The sequence below is a fragment of the Talpa europaea genome (assembly GCF_964194135.1).
Source record: "Talpa europaea genome assembly, chromosome: 1".
Classification (NCBI taxonomy): domain Eukaryota; kingdom Metazoa; phylum Chordata; class Mammalia; order Eulipotyphla; family Talpidae; genus Talpa; species Talpa europaea.
The window spans coordinates 11,353,757-11,369,708 of NC_140073.1; the positions used below are offsets into that span (position 1 = coordinate 11,353,757).

The 15,952-nt window shown below is 36.2% G+C and overlaps 1 protein-coding gene across 1 annotated transcript; it reads left to right on the plus strand.

Moving 5' to 3' along the window:
- Positions 1-13,872: 13,872 nt before the first annotated feature.
- LOC311171382 (olfactory receptor 4C6-like) lies at positions 13,873-14,802 on the plus strand (the record flags this gene model as incomplete). Its single annotated transcript, XM_084234159.1, has 1 exon — positions 13,873-14,802. One exon carries the CDS (start codon positions 13,873-13,875, stop codon positions 14,800-14,802), a length of 930 nt encoding a protein of 309 aa, XP_084090285.1.
- Between the last annotated feature and the right edge of the window lie 1,150 nt (positions 14,803-15,952).

Below are 15,952 nucleotides of genomic sequence, written 5' to 3' on the forward strand. Positions count from 1 at the left end.
CCAAGCCCATAAAAAAATCATCTCTATTTTTTATGGAAATGTATATTGTTTTGTTTTAAATGTCATTTTTAATTCTACTTACTTAGGATATTTGCAGTAACTTTAAAAATTGTTCATTTTTTCTGTTCCTTTCTGAGAGGAAGTGGAAGCAATAGGGCACAAGACATGGATATAGAAATTAGGTTGGATTATTCCATAATGATGCCTCTCAGTACAAAGATGTAAATGATTTGTCACTTACCTGTTAAAGCACTCTAAATGAGTGTCAAGCCTGACGCTCCCTTTATCAAAGCAGCCATCCCATAGAATACTAGGGAAAAAATCCCCTTTCCTCATTCTAGAGGGAATATTAAAACTTAGTGACGTAAGATATCAGCATCTGGGAGTAGTATTCCCTAAAGTTTACTTTCCTGTGCTAATCAGAAACATCCCAGATGTTATAATAAATTTAACTTTTGTTTTGTCCATTTAACCTATATAAAATAACAAGTTAACTCTCTTGATACTCAGTAATCAAAGGGAAACAGTGTTTGGTGATATGAGGTCTCCCACTGACCAGATACCAGGTAAAAGGGAAAAATACAAATGGATGACAGAGAGGGTGACCTGGAGAATAAAAAGATGCAATGTCTTTGGTAAAAGGAAGATCATCACGAAATCACTATGCTCTCATCTGGTGTTATGCTGCCCCTCCTTACATTAGGAGACAAACTTCCCTAGCTCTTAGTCATTTATTTGCAAGCACAATCCAGAAGAGGCACTATGGTATTCTGGAGGCAGAGGTTCTATTATTTGTGCTGACCTAAGGATGAATATTGATACTCAGCAATGAATAGACACTCTTATTATTTCAAATTTATTCCTAATGCACATTCCTGATGTACATGAGTAAAAAGATACTTATTTAGGAATACACTTTATTGAAATAATTTTACTTCTCCAAAATGTATTGATTACCTTTTATACACTGTTCTTTGCTTATCACACTGCATAAATAATAGCTCTTCATTTACACAAATAATCCATGATGTAGATATTAATAATGACATTTCATATATAAAAAAAAAGAACTTGCAGAGTTAAGCAGTGAGCCCCTATCACACATCTAGTAAGTTCAGTCTGGAGATCTGTGTTCTGACTCTGTATTCATGATTTGTCCTCTTTCCACACATTTTCCTGACATTAGGCTAAATTGAAAACCAAGAAGTAAATAGAAAATGACAATGATGAAGTAAATTTCTAAAAGCTAACAGTAGTGTCTCAGCTTAGAGTTTGGAATGAACACAAATGCAATGAAAAGAGGTTGAAATTCAGGTAGCCATAGAACATACAGGGAGACTGTTCAGTGGGAAACTTTTTTTTTTTAAGTATGAATTTCATGTTAGGGCTGTAAAATTGTTGGGGGCCATGACTTGTGGCTGATTGTTTAAATCATGAGATTGGATAGCGCATTTAAAAAGACATCGTTTGGGAAAATGAGCTAATGACAAAATATAGGACTATATCAACATTTAAAAGAATCTCTGAAGATTCCCAAGAAGCATGTTCAAATAATCATAGGCAAAATTATGAAAGGACAGAGAGATGGCACTCAAAGAAGCAAACTTTCAGGAAGAAATGAGTGGAGAGCCTCCCTGGTAGCGCTGGCAGTTGAGCGCCACACTGTGAAGCTGTCAGCAGCCTCTGTAGCACGGGTTCAATACCAACCAGCCGGGGAGAATCCCATATGGCGCAGCAGACCTCTCCTATCTCACTCGCTGCTCCCCTCAGCAGTGTATTTTGTCAGTTGCCTGTTCTGTTCCCTGCTCTGTTTCTGGTGAATGTTCTCACTCTCCCACACATCTGGCCTGTACCCCAGTTCTTGTATAAATGAATAAATCTTTTTAAAAAAATGAAGTGAGTGGAGTGAATTTTCTGGATAAGAAAGCCAATGAGCACTAGTGGCTGAAACTCAGGTGCATCCATATTCTGCTTGAATGATCAATTGCTGAGAAGGTAAAAGTAGGAAAACTTTCATTAGGACCAGAAACAAGGAAATCATCCTTATTTTATTTCTAGACTCTTAACACATCCTGTAAATGGTAAATACTTATTGAGGGTATAGATTATAACTATCTTATTGTCTAGTAAAGTAATTATAAACAACACATCATCAATTCCTTAGTAAGTGAGTGTATGGATAAAACAAGTCAATCCAAACTGAAAATGAATTTGAGTGACAATTTATAACTATCTTTCCTAGAAAATTACCTATGTAATGGTAAATTATCACATCTTGGGACACAACAGTGCTGGGAGAAAACAACAAATAAGACATTTAATATGTTAGGCTGTTCTCATAAGAGATGGTGATATTCCTCATGTTGTGATATGGAATCCTTGAGAAGGTGGATTGATTCTACCTTAGATGAACATTTGTTCTTCTGTTGCAAGCATATCTACACACTTGCAGATACATCCTGTTTGCCTCTTACGATGTAATGATGAGTTGCAGAACTGTCTTAGAAGTAAGAACAAAGTGTGAAGGGAGAAGAGTGGACTATGGTGGTGGACTATGGTTGCTTTGGTGGTGGGGCCACAAAGATACAAACACCTGGGGTGGGCACAAGAGGGGGAGCCCTATACCTCTAAAATATAAACCATGATGTAAACCAGTATTACCTTAATAAAAAAAAATTAACTGCCTTTGTAGGTACTGATTTGGTTGTTTTTGCCTAACTAAAGTGGGAGTATGACTCCCTTGTGGTTGCTCAGAAAACATTTCCCCCAAGTTGCCATGATGGGATCAGAAATGCAATAGCAGATGAGATGCAAACTCAATGTTTTTATATGGACAGTTAAAGTCATTACTTTTTTTTTTTCTAACAGACTTAGAATTGCCTATAATATTTCTGTGTGGACACAGCCTGAACCAAACTGGAGCTAATCACAAAAAGAGGAAACAGAACCAACCAGGAAATGAAGCCAGCTTATAGAATAAAATTTCAACAGAACTCACTTATTTTCAAACCATGTCACATGTTTCATTTTGCTTGTTTTATACTGTTGTTTTTTATATTTATTTAAATAATATAATGAATACTTGTAAATTAACCTCCATCCTTAGAACTGAAATATTACCAATGATTAGGTTGATTTAACCCCTTCCTCATCCTGCCCCTGCTTCAGCCTAAAGGTAACCAATATTTTGATTTTTTAAGTGTATGTTTATCTTTTGGAAAATAAAATAACTTTATAAAACCTGTATGCTTTTTAGTTTTTCCTGGTTTTGAATTTTAAACTTAGCATACTATTTTTATTTCAATATTTAGGAATTGTTTTTTTATTTTATTTAGCATTGTTGTTAAGACTTTTATTAGTTGTTGACTATAGTTTAATTTTCACAGCTAAACCATATTCCCTGGTGTAACTGTTCCAAATTATATTTATCCATTATCCTTGCCATGAATATTTGACTGCTATGAACAGTAATTATGAGCATTTGTGAGTATGTCTCCTAGGAGTGTAATTGATAAATTGCTGGATGTAACAAACTTCAGCTTTAGAACATGATATCTCAAATCTCCACAATGAGATGCAAATCTCCAGGAAATGCAATCTAATCATGTGTTGAAAAAACAAACACCTGGAATATGGGTAAACATATCTAATAACCTCCACATAGTAAGCAAAGTATTAAATAAAATAATGTACTATTGTTGTTTGTTTTAATTAAGAAAATGCATACATTTGTAATCTGTGAAACACCTTACATTTATATTCTGTTAATGTCAATTTAAAAGTGTCAGTACTTAGCTACTTATCTGTGTTAGATTTGGAGTAAAATTTGTCGAATACTAAAATAGACTGGTCTGTGAAGAAGGGAGTTTCTCTGAGTAAAAAGGACTTTTCCTTATTTATGAAATATTAAGACGTGATCTAGAAAGTTAGATTTGAAAACTATGATTTTGCTTCTTTCCATAAGTAGCATCTTCATAAAAATATTTCCATCTACTCCTACACTCTAAAATTAATTGAAGATGACTTATAGAGATTCAGGAAGACATGATCATGAATAATCCTAGAATATTATATGATACTGTGAATTTCTTTTTTCCCTAAAATATAGTGTGGGCTCAAAACTATTAATGCATTAAAAATCTCTATAAATAGGTGACCTCTGGTGACCTTGAGTCCTTCGTGCTCCTGGCACCTTCTAATGCCAGACTCTGTTTGTATTTACTTTATCTTACAATAAATTACTTAAAAGTGAAAAATTCAAAAAGATGACCTAATCCAAGACAGATTTACCTTCATCTTGTTTCATACTTTAAAAACTCAAAATAAAGAGGTGATATGCGTTGCGGGGGGTGGAGGGATGAATAGGTGAAGCACAGGGGATTTTTAGGACAGTTAAGACTCTTTCTATGATACTTATTTTTTTTTTTGTTAAGTTACATGTTCAAATTGGAGACCTCTGTGGCATTACTAGGGGGCAGCGTAAATTGGTAATGTAATAGTTTGCATCAGCTTTTTTTTTTAATAATAAATTTTATTTTTATATTCCCCATACAATTGCACAATTGCAACCCCCTTATTTCGACCCCAATCCCTCCCCTCCCTCCCCTCCCGCCCTCTACCCCCCATAGAGTATCTCTGGCTCCTAGTTTTTTGTTGATTTTGATTTTCTCTTTCTTATAGTTATTCATTTTCCTGGTCCCTTATTTAAGTTTTCTAGATTCCTGCTATGAGTGAGACCATCCGGTATTTTTCTTTTTCTTTCTGGCTTATTTCGCTGAGCATGATCCCTTCCAGCGCCATCCATGTGGCTGCAAATTGCATGTGTTTATCTTTTTTGAATGCTGAGTAATATTCCATGGTGTATATGTACCACATCTTCTTGATCCAGTCATCTGTTTTTGGGCATTTGAGTTGTTTCCAAAGCTTAGCTATTGTAAATAGTACTGCTATAAACATAGGGGTGCAGGTGTTCTTTGGGATTGATGATGATATTTAATGATGATTATGTGTCATTCATTATACATGTGCCCAAGCCCTTATAATGCCCAACACAAAGAGAGAACCCTAAGGTAAGCAATGGACTTGAATGATTGTGATGTTTCAATGTAAGGTAATCAGTTGTATTAAATTCACCATTCTGCTAGGGGATATTGATATTGAATGAAACTGTGTCTGTTTGAGGACAAAGGGGCACATGGAAAATCTCTAAACTTTCCTCTTAACTTTGCTCTGAACCTAAAATTGTTTTTATCAATTGTCTTTAATTTTAAAAATCCAATACAGATTATTAGCTGAAATAAAGAATTTTGTAGGTCTATGCTTAGTGTTCCTCTAGGGTGTAATTTCTTGAGGTCATGAACTCTATTGAAACAATGATGATGTTATGTTCTTTTTACCAGTCGTACTTACATATGTCTTGGAACTCCAGGTATTGTGTCTGGTTTATGAAGCAAGGAAGGAAAATGTTCACTCCCTGAGGTATATGGCAAACTGTGGTCAATATCTCCTTCCAACCTGGTCTCTTGGTCTCTAAGGCTGATGCAATGCTTTAATTGTTCAGAATACTTGGTGCCAAAACCACTTCCAAACTAACCGACACTGTAGTTTATGAAGTCCCCAGTGGTAATTTCTTCTAACAGCCAATGGTTTCTTGGCAAGAAGTTTCAGAGATAAATCCTACTGTTAAGCTACTGAAAATGGCTCTTACTAACAGGCCCCAATTCCCCCAACATAGTAAGAGATTCTCTGAAGACATTATGTCAGCCTCCCTACACTTGTTTCTGTCTCCAGTGTCCTGTCCAGTTAAAGTGAGACTGAGGTCCCTTTCCTTTCTCTCCGTCCATGAGTTCATGCCAACTCTCTGCCTTTATACAGAACATCTTGCTGAGATCATTATTTCTCCACTTTTCTGTCATTGAGAGATGGGAACAACACATCTCTTCTAAAACTTGTGTGTCACTTTGAAGTGTCTGCTGTTTATATATATATATATGACATTTAAGGATCTCTTTTTAATATGTAGATAATTGTTTCTCAAATGTGAGTATCTTGCAGAATATTTTTAAATTAAAATGCTCTATAGTTCAGCTTTGGCCTTGATATTCATCCATAATCACTTATCAGCTTATACTTCAACATTTGAAAATCTGATGAGCTAAATGGTACACAGGTATCATTTCTGACATGTTGGGTAATTGCTGGAATCAGGTCTCTGGGGTACACTATGTGGGGTCTTAGGCCTCTGGGAACATGGGATCAAAACTCCCCAATTAAGTTCTACAAATATAAGATTTGGCTTGAGTTTGAAGTCATCGTTAGTTTCTTCTTGGTTGTTTTGGTAATGGTTTCAGTAAATTCTAACCTCTCAGTTATGGCTTTTTGGAATGGAAGTGATGTTGTTCAACACTTATTTGGTCCCGTCCCTTCCCATGTCAGTTGCCAAAGGTGACAAAATCAGCAGACTTCCTAGATGACACCAGATCAAAAAACTTAGCTAACTTTACTAGCTTTTTCTATTATTTGTTGTGTCTGAATTATTTTTAATATTAATTACCACATACTGTTCAACATTTAGGGGATTTTTCTCCTGCTTATATTTTGAAATGACATCATGAACTTTCTGGCTTAATTTGGTGGGAAATAAATAATAAATAAGATAAGATTATGCTAGATAAAAGCCTCCATAAAGACTAATTCCTAGGACAATTTCCTCTAAACAGGTAGAGGAACATGCTACACCATCTCCTTGTGCTCAGATTAGGATGACCTAATTAATTTCATTTTTGTAGCTTCTACCAGTTGATTCATTGACCCTTACTTGACTTTTCCACAATGTGGTGCTCAAGTAAAACAGAAGTTCAAGTCACAGCTTGGTCAAGTTTGACCTAGTCGTAAGGGATCTGGTAGATCAGCTCCCCATCTCAAAAATTTCCCTTACTTGTCAAGAGTTTATCTTTCTCAATAACTCAGCAGTATTCTACCATGTCTACAGACCACATCTTCCTGATCCACTCATCAGTATTTGGGCACATAGGCTGGCTATTTTCATGGTGGGACTGTGGTTAACAGTGCTACAATGAACAGAGGAGTGCATGTTGCCCTTCAAATTTGTGCAAACTTTGTTTTCAGTCTTTGGGTAGGTATCACTTAGCAACTAGAATGGAACTGGAGGAGACTGTGCTAAGCAAAATAAATCAGAAGGAAAAAAACAAATACCACAAGGTGTCTCTTATATGAGGAATATAAGGAAACCAAACAAAGGATCTGACGAAGCCAAGCTAACAAAAAATACTAGAAAGTTGATTATAGAATTGCGGCTGGAGTTGGGAGGCATGAGGACAAAGTTGGGGAGGGAGCACAGTGAATTATGGGATGGACTACAAGTGCTTTGATGGTGAGTGTGGTGTAATAACAACACCTGAAGGTGGAAATCCAATTACTCTAAAACATAAACAAGGATGTAAACCAACATGAGCTCAGCAAATAAATAAATAATTTGTAAAATACAGAAGAAAAACAATTTCCTTCCCTTAATCACACTTCCTTGCCAGTTACTCTCTCCATTAATTTCTTCCCCTTTATAGTAAAATATTTTGGCAGGGTTTTCATACTTTCTTTGTGTAATTTGTTTCTTCTCAGTCTATCTTAAACCAAGATGATTGACAAAATCTTCCTGTCAATATTGCAAATGGCCTCAACATTGCTAAGTACAAGGGCTATTTCTCAGTCATCATTTCACTGGTTCTATTAATGAGATTAGAATTATTATCTTTCTACTTCCTTGATAATCTTTATTTATTCAATTTCCAAGTTACTGGGTTTTCAATTGGTTTTGTGATTTTCTTTCTGTTTTGGGTCACTCCTCACTTATCTTTGATGATTCAGCCTTTTTCAATGGATCTCTTAAGTTTGTAGGATTCTAAGACTCAGTTCTTGGTTTTCTTTCTTCTCCCTCTCAGGACATAGTGCCTCAGTAAACACATCCAATCCCATAGTTTTAAATATGAACTGTGTGTGGAATTCTCATAAACTCATATCAGCATCTCAGCATCCTTATTCTACCCTCATATATTTTACTACCTGTTTAAAAAAACTCTACCTAGTTAGCTGATAAACATGTAAATTCAGAAAGTGAAAAATAAACTAATCCCACTGCCATTCACCACCACCCTCAAAACAACAACAGCAAACAACCACCGTCTCCTCTCTCACATAAGACTTCTCAGAGGATGCCAGTTCTATCTTATTGTATTCTCAGGTCAAAACCTTAAGTCACTCTTCACTTTTCTCCTCATACCCTGCCGCGGACCAGCCCAGCGGCGGCGGAAGATTGAGACAATCTCAGGAGTTGAGTGAGAACGAGCCAAAGGTGGTCGAAGGAATTAGGGCGAGGGACAAAAGAAATGACACACAGACACACTCAAGCGAGAGTGAAAATCTGAGTGCACTTTATTGGAATCAACCTTCTCTTTTTATACATTTCTAAAGTCATTACCTCAATATGTTTTTCACAGAATGTGGTTTATCGTAAATGCAGTGAAACATGAATAACATAACATATTGTTTATTATTTATCAGAGAATCAAGAACTCATCGTAACACCCCCAGTGGAGGCTTTCTTCAACATCATGATTATTATTATGATTATACATTTCTGTCATATCTTTAACATCATATTTTCATTCTTTCTAGTACTACTTATTATTTCTATAGTTCTACTTGGTTACACATTTGCTAGAAGTAATAGAACCAGTTTCTTTCACCATAATTGAATTTCTTCAGTACAAGACCTACACTATTAATGATTAACAACATGCCTTGGTTGTGTCTCAACATTTCCCAGACTTGTTTTCCATCAGTTATTTTCCATAGGTAGAAGGTGGGAACCATTATAAATCCCCTTGGGGACTGCGCCTGTCTTAGGTCGTCAGAAGACTTTTCTGATCTTACCCGTCATTGACTGTCCAGTCCAGCACACAGGGGAAGAGGGACTTATGTACTTTCACAGTACAGCCACTCTTATTTTAACGATAAATTGTGGCAATGGTAACTTTGCTCTCTGGAGGAGCAGGAGCCGCCACAATACCCCATCCAATCTTACCTAGAATTGGGCTGGTTCTACCTTCAAATATATACAGGACTCAGTGTATCTTACAATCCTTACCAAAGCCATCTAGTTTGAGTCACGTTTCATGCTAACCTAGATCACTGAAATTCACTCCCTAACTTGTGCACTTCTACTGTGCAAACTTATTAAGTTTCACAAACTCAAGGAGGGAAATGGAATAAGAAACGGAATCTAGAGATGAGATTTGGCTCAGGTTTCTTCTAGTTCAGATATTCTAGTTACTGTAAGAGTGTGGCCTTTCTTTATGTGCAAATTACAGTACAGAAACAAATGATTAACTGGTTAATTCTATAATCTAGATTTCTGCTTGTTGAACAGCATGTTTATCTGGACACAGTGATATTCTTACTGCTGGGAATTATTAAACTAGGTAGATGGAAATTCACTGGATTGGGGATTAGCACCTCCATCAGTGGAGAATCAGTCTCCAGGGATACAACTAGAATCATGCAAGTCTGTGCCACATCACTGCTGCTCACATGGACACCTGAGCCCTATTCCATCAGCCCAAGAAAATTCTACTCATGATGTATCTTCTCAGAGGTATAATGAAGGCTGTTTCCACGTGGATCTAAGAATACAGTCAACCAGGATTCAAAAAGGGACCTGTGTGATTTGGCAAACACTGTACCATATTTTTAGAAATTGTCCTTAATTGGAAAGAAGGCAACTCCCTTGGTAAACCAGAAATGTTATTTCTTCATTAGATCATAAGTACTCAAGGGTTCTGTCTTGAATCACTCTTTGAAAGCAATAAAAATCCTAGTTCCACAAATGTGAGCAAGGTGTAAAGCATTGAATGACTTTTCCTTCATTTATATTCCAGAAAGCATGCCACCAAAGTGATAACTGCCAAGTTGGAATAATTTTACCTGGTTCTTAGATTCTTTGAAGAAGTCACTTCACATGAATGAATCTTGAGTGTGAAAATCATAGGGTTGGCCTGAGATAACCTTAGAATTCCTAGTTTTATAACTTTCTACTTTTGAGAAACTGTAAAAACTAAGCTCTAAGAAACATCTTTATTATTTGGTAAGTATTTAATATAGAGGTTTTGTTATTGCTTAGGATTATAGCATAAAATTACTTTCAAAATAAAACAATGTAATGAATTGCATTGAGTAAGTACATGTATACCTACTACTCTTAAAGCATGCCAATAATTTATACTCAAAACCTGTTTCCTTTATCTGCAAACAATATCCTCCAGATAAGGAAACATGGAATATGAACATGAGTTACAATTTGAATTATATCATGTTATTTTCTTGACCAACTTTTGTATTCTTTTAAGCAAATTTTTAAATATTAAATGAATTAATATCTATATTAAAAACAAGAATTAGTAAATAAAACAAAATGTTTAAAATCCTCTCTCTCTCTCTCTCTCTCTCTCTCTCTCTCTCTCTCTCTCTCTCTCTCTCTCTCTCCCCCAATCCCTCCACTACCTTCCCCTTTCTCTCTCCCTGGGAGTATATATTTGTGTTTCCTACTCTTTTTCCATTATTTTACTTATCTTTATTCATAGGCCCTAAGATTCTGCCTCTACTTCCTTTGCTACTATTGATATTTAATTTCTGATTAAGGGGAAAAAACCTGAAGCATTATTTTTTCTAAAAATTTGTAACACTTGGTTAATAACATGCTAAATTAGTGGAGAAATTTATATGTGTGTGTGTGTGTGTGTGTGCTATCAGAATTGAGAATTCTGAGAATCAAATCCAAGCTATACCTAACTCATGTAACCTCAAGGAAGTGACTAACTCATTATTCTCACTATGATTAAAAATGCTCATTATTATTATTATAGTTGTTAATTTGCATTAGATATAGTAATGAATCAACAGAAAGATAATTGTCACTGTCTTTTATCTATAAGACTAGCTTAAATATTTGTCAATTTTTTTTCTGAAAGGCCGTGCTTGCCTATAAGATAATAAAGATAAAAGAACAATAGCACAATTAAAAAGTAATAAATGAGTATAAACAAGAAAGATAAAAAGTTATAGAATGACAGAGCTCTCTAATACATTTTTGATAGCAATAATTGTTGGAAAGGAGAGTTTGCCAATACCTATTTAAATTTAAATCTAAAATACTCATACCCTTTGATTCTGTCATTCTATTATAAACATTCATCTAGCAGAAGCATATATATATATATGCAATCACAAAGATTTTCACTGTAGCATTGTTGAAATATCCAAAAGTTGAAATAAGATAAATTTTCACATACTGGAATGGAATGCTATCAGTGACAAGTTACCACTAAAATAGAATGTGCAGTATTTATGCAATGCCACTATAGCAGTACTATTGTATAGTTATTCAATAGTATTCAATTATTAAACTGAATTCATTATACACAAATCCAATATTTCTTAATGCAAATACATAATTTATCAAGAGTTAATTGCACAGCTAAAAGGTTTCCAGAAGTCAAAACCAGAGTAGGCATACCTGCCCCAGGGCCCTTACTCTCTGCATTGCACTGTACTCCTTACCCTCACCTCAGGGTCTTTGTCCCAGTTGTCCCCTCCCCTGGGAAATCCCCTAGGCTTTTCTCTCTTAGCCACAGGCTAGCTTTAAGGCATCAATCTTTTTTTTTTCATTTTTTTCAATTCACAATGATTTCTATTGTCATTTTTAATTTACTAGTCCTACTCCTATAGAAAATGGACCACATCTGTCAGGTTTTTTTACTGTTTGTTTTCTGCTTAAATAATTAGGGACAGTGAAGTAAGTGGATAGGCAAAGAAAATAATAGCCTTAATTATCACTGTCTGTCTCCTCACTTGAACAGCTTTTTTAAATAACTCCTCACTGACCTACTTCAGAGTACAAAGGAGCTTGTGTAGGATTCAGTACTGCACTCTAAGCTCCAGCTACTATTTAGTACTTGATTTTGTCTGTTGCAAATCTACAAAGACTACAGTCAGTATATGGTATTATTGGGCTTGATTGGCAGGGCGGGGAAAGCTAACATATCTGATAACAGATCTCTCAAGTGTTCAGGAAGACTGACACACCATTACCAGTGCCCTACACATCATGGCAGCTTCCTTCATCCACAAAATGTCTCTGATTGTATCAATGTCCTCACGTCCTTACTAACTTATTAGGAATTCTGAGAAATATAAAAGAAGCAGCAAACCTCAAACATCTCCCTAGGAAAGTGAGACAGGAAATAATAATACAAGGGGTGGGTGGGGATTAAGAGTTAGTAGGATGAATATTCAGGGTGGTCAAGGTGAAGACAGACAATATGAAAGGACTTGGACTGATTCAGATTTGAGACAGTTGTAATGAGTCTTTGCTGAGCCATCATGGCTTGTGTTCTTTATCAATTAACACTAATTCATCAAGGATCATTTCATTGGGAAATTTAGATTGTTTGGATAATTTAGTATTTGGAAGTAAAACACAAAATTACAAAGGAAATGTTATAATGTTTGAAAGAGAGCACAGGAAGAATAACCCATCTCAGTTTGTTTTGAAAACAAAATAGCATAATAACTCTCATGTGCTTAGTAATGGTTGCTATTAGAGAAAAATATTAATGTTTAGGTTTACATTGACTATGGAATCAGAAAATATGGCCCACATTCTGGGTTTACCACCCGCTACCTGTGCAACTTTGCTTAAGTCTCATAAAATCAAGGAGGTCAGTTACCTCTCTGTAAAACAGGGTTAGACTAGTCTAGAATAAAGTAGATGCCAAAAATACTGACTAATAATAAGAATACTAAGTTGGGGGAGGATTTAGGGAGAACCTAACATTAAGGAAGTATCCATATTATAAACTCTTCACTTTATATGTTCTTAGAGTCTAATGCTTAGGAAATAAATAAAAGACTAAAAACAAACACTCTCCCCAGATTTATGTCACCATTGCACCCCCCACCATCCAGGTATCCATAGTCCTTCACTATAGATTTCTGTGCCCCCTCCCTCTTTTGTACCCATACATCTGGGGAATGTATAAATATTCTTCTAAATCATAAACAGTGTCATAAACAAATGCCCACCATAAAGTAAAATATTAACATTTTAAAATTTTAATCTTTGCTTTTCATAGAAATTCAAGTTACAGAGAGGTACTTTGCCTATAATATTAGCAAAGATTTTTTAAAGGCATGAAAGGGAAAGTTGTGAACAAGAGTAGGATATACCAGTGGAATAAGAGTGCATTGGTAGTCTTTTTGCAAAAAAAAAAAAATTTAATGTATCCCAATGTGTTTAAAATGGTCATTCTCCAAATACTGTATATCACTTTTATGTGGAAGCTTTTAAAAAAAAAAAGTCGGTCATAGAAACTCATAGTAGAACAATGATTGCTAGGGGAGGGCAGAACAGAGAAATTGGAGATGTACAATGCTGTACTGCATATTTGAAAGTTGCCAAAAAGTTAAGTTGATCTTAAATGTTCTTACCACATACAAAAGAACAATGCTAATTATGTGAAGTGATGAAAGTGTTAACTAATGCTGTTGTGGTCATCAGCCACATGTAGACCTACATAGCAATTCATCACATTGCATGATTTAAGCTTATAATTGACATAAAACCATGTTATATCTCAATAAATTATATCTCTATAAATCTTAAAAAATATTTTTTAAAAATAATAATAAATTCCTTGAAGTCCTGGAAATGTACAAGCCAAATAATCACTAATTTTAAACCATATGTTGCTTTTTTAGATTTTGCATCTCTCAGCTAGAACTTATATCAACACCTGATAAATGGGAAAGCAAAACAATGTGACTGAATTCATTCTTCTGGGCATTACAACGAATCCACAGCTGAGGAAAATATTACCTGTTGTATTTCTCGTCATGTATGTGTTAACAGTTGTGGGAAACCTATTCATTGCCGTCACCATGGTCACAAGTCCAAATCTGAGGTCACCGATGTATTTTTTCCTCACTGCCTTGTCTCTTATAGATGCCACCTACACTTCTGTCATTGCCCCCAAGATGATTGTGGACTGCCTCTCTGGTATCACCACCATCTCCTTCACAGGCTGCATGGCCCAGCTCTTTGCAGAGCATTTCTTTGGTGGTGTGGGGATCATCCTTCTCATTGTCATGGCCTATGACCGCTATGTGGCCATCTGCAAGCCCCTGCACTACATGACTATCATGAGCCCTCATGTGTGCTGTTTGCTGCTGGGAGGAGCATGGTTGGGGGGCTTTATCCACGCAGTGATCCAGCTGGTCTTCATGTTTCAAGTACCCTTCTGTGGTCCCAATGTCATAGATCACTTTATCTGTGATCTGTTTCAATTGTTGAAACTGGCCTGTATGGACACCCATGTCCTGGGCCTCTTAGTCATCCTCAACAGTGGGGTGATGTGTATGGCTATCTTTCTTATCCTCATGACCTCCTACACAGTCATTCTCTGCTCCTTGAAGTCTCGTAGTTCTGAAGGGAGGCGCAAAGCCCTCTCCACATGTAGTTCCCACTGCACAGTAGTCATCTTGTTCTTCGTGCCCTGTATTTTCTTGTACATGAGACCTGTGGCCACTTACCCAATAGACAAGGCAATGGCTGTGTCTGATTCCATCATCACACCCATGCTAAACCCATTGATCTACACCTTGAGGAACACAGAGGTGAAAAACGCCATGAGGAAATTGTGGCTGAAACAAGGGACTTCAGTTGGCAAGTGACTGTCATGCTAAGAATATCATGGGCTTCCCATCAACAGAAGTGTGTGTGAGTGTGTGTGTAATAAAACTATCCATTCTCCACTAGCAACCAGAGAGCTCTTCAAAATATGACCTTGATTTATTGCCGGGGACCAGCCTCTGGCAAAACGTCGTGTCAGGGGTTCCTGAAAGGATGAGACGGCGTCAGCGAAAACGAAAGGACTGAGGGGAAGGGAATGAGGAGACACTGACACTTGGTGAGGTGCTAGTATCTTCTGCCGAGAGACTCAGCAGGTCTTTATTTATTCATTATTAGTAATAACAATAAGAAAATACATTATCATGTGTAAAGCAAAAACAATTAGTATATTATGTTTCCCATAGACTACTGGCCCCTACAGGTCTCAGCTAGACGGCAGCTTTCAAGGTTAATAGATAATAAACCAGACCTAACATTAAAGCTACTTATTTTTTCATTTAGACAATCATTTAAAACAGTGAATAACCGCCAGTGCATCCCTATCAGCTAAAGCCTAAGCATCAAAGGACTATTCTATTCACATGGCCTTCAGCCGGAGACCAGCTGCAGTTCAGCTATCAGAACTTTTTCTACCTAAAAATTCCTTAACTCAAATAGCTTCATATTAAAAACTTTCCCAAGAAACTGCAAGAGAAAACAAAATAGAAGGACCTACTATGATTATTGTATTGTAATGCTTGTCAGGCATGCTAAATAAGTTGTCTTCCATTGTCAAGTAGGCCAAATCGTTTAATAATTAGTTTCTAATTTTCCATGCCGTTTATTTGCAGTATACTGATGCATATAATATAGTGCCTAATGTACTTTTTTGGGAAATTTTTCTCTTATTTATGACCAAGAACAAAAAGTGAAGGAATGTTAGATCTTCAACCTCACGGTGTGAGGCACAAGGAATCTTCAGCCCCACGGTGTGAGGCCCTTTAGCTTCGGCCCCACGGTGTGAGGCCCTTTGGGCTTCGCTGCTTGCCAGTGTCTTATCTGGCTGGGGCATCAAGGCCTCCTGCAGCAATTTATGATTTAGAGATCATTATATTCTATTGCTTAATATCCATCATCAACTTCTCTTTTAGAAGCTTTTAGAATCTCCTTGACTTGTCCCAAAATATCCTGATTAATTGTTCTGCTGCCTCT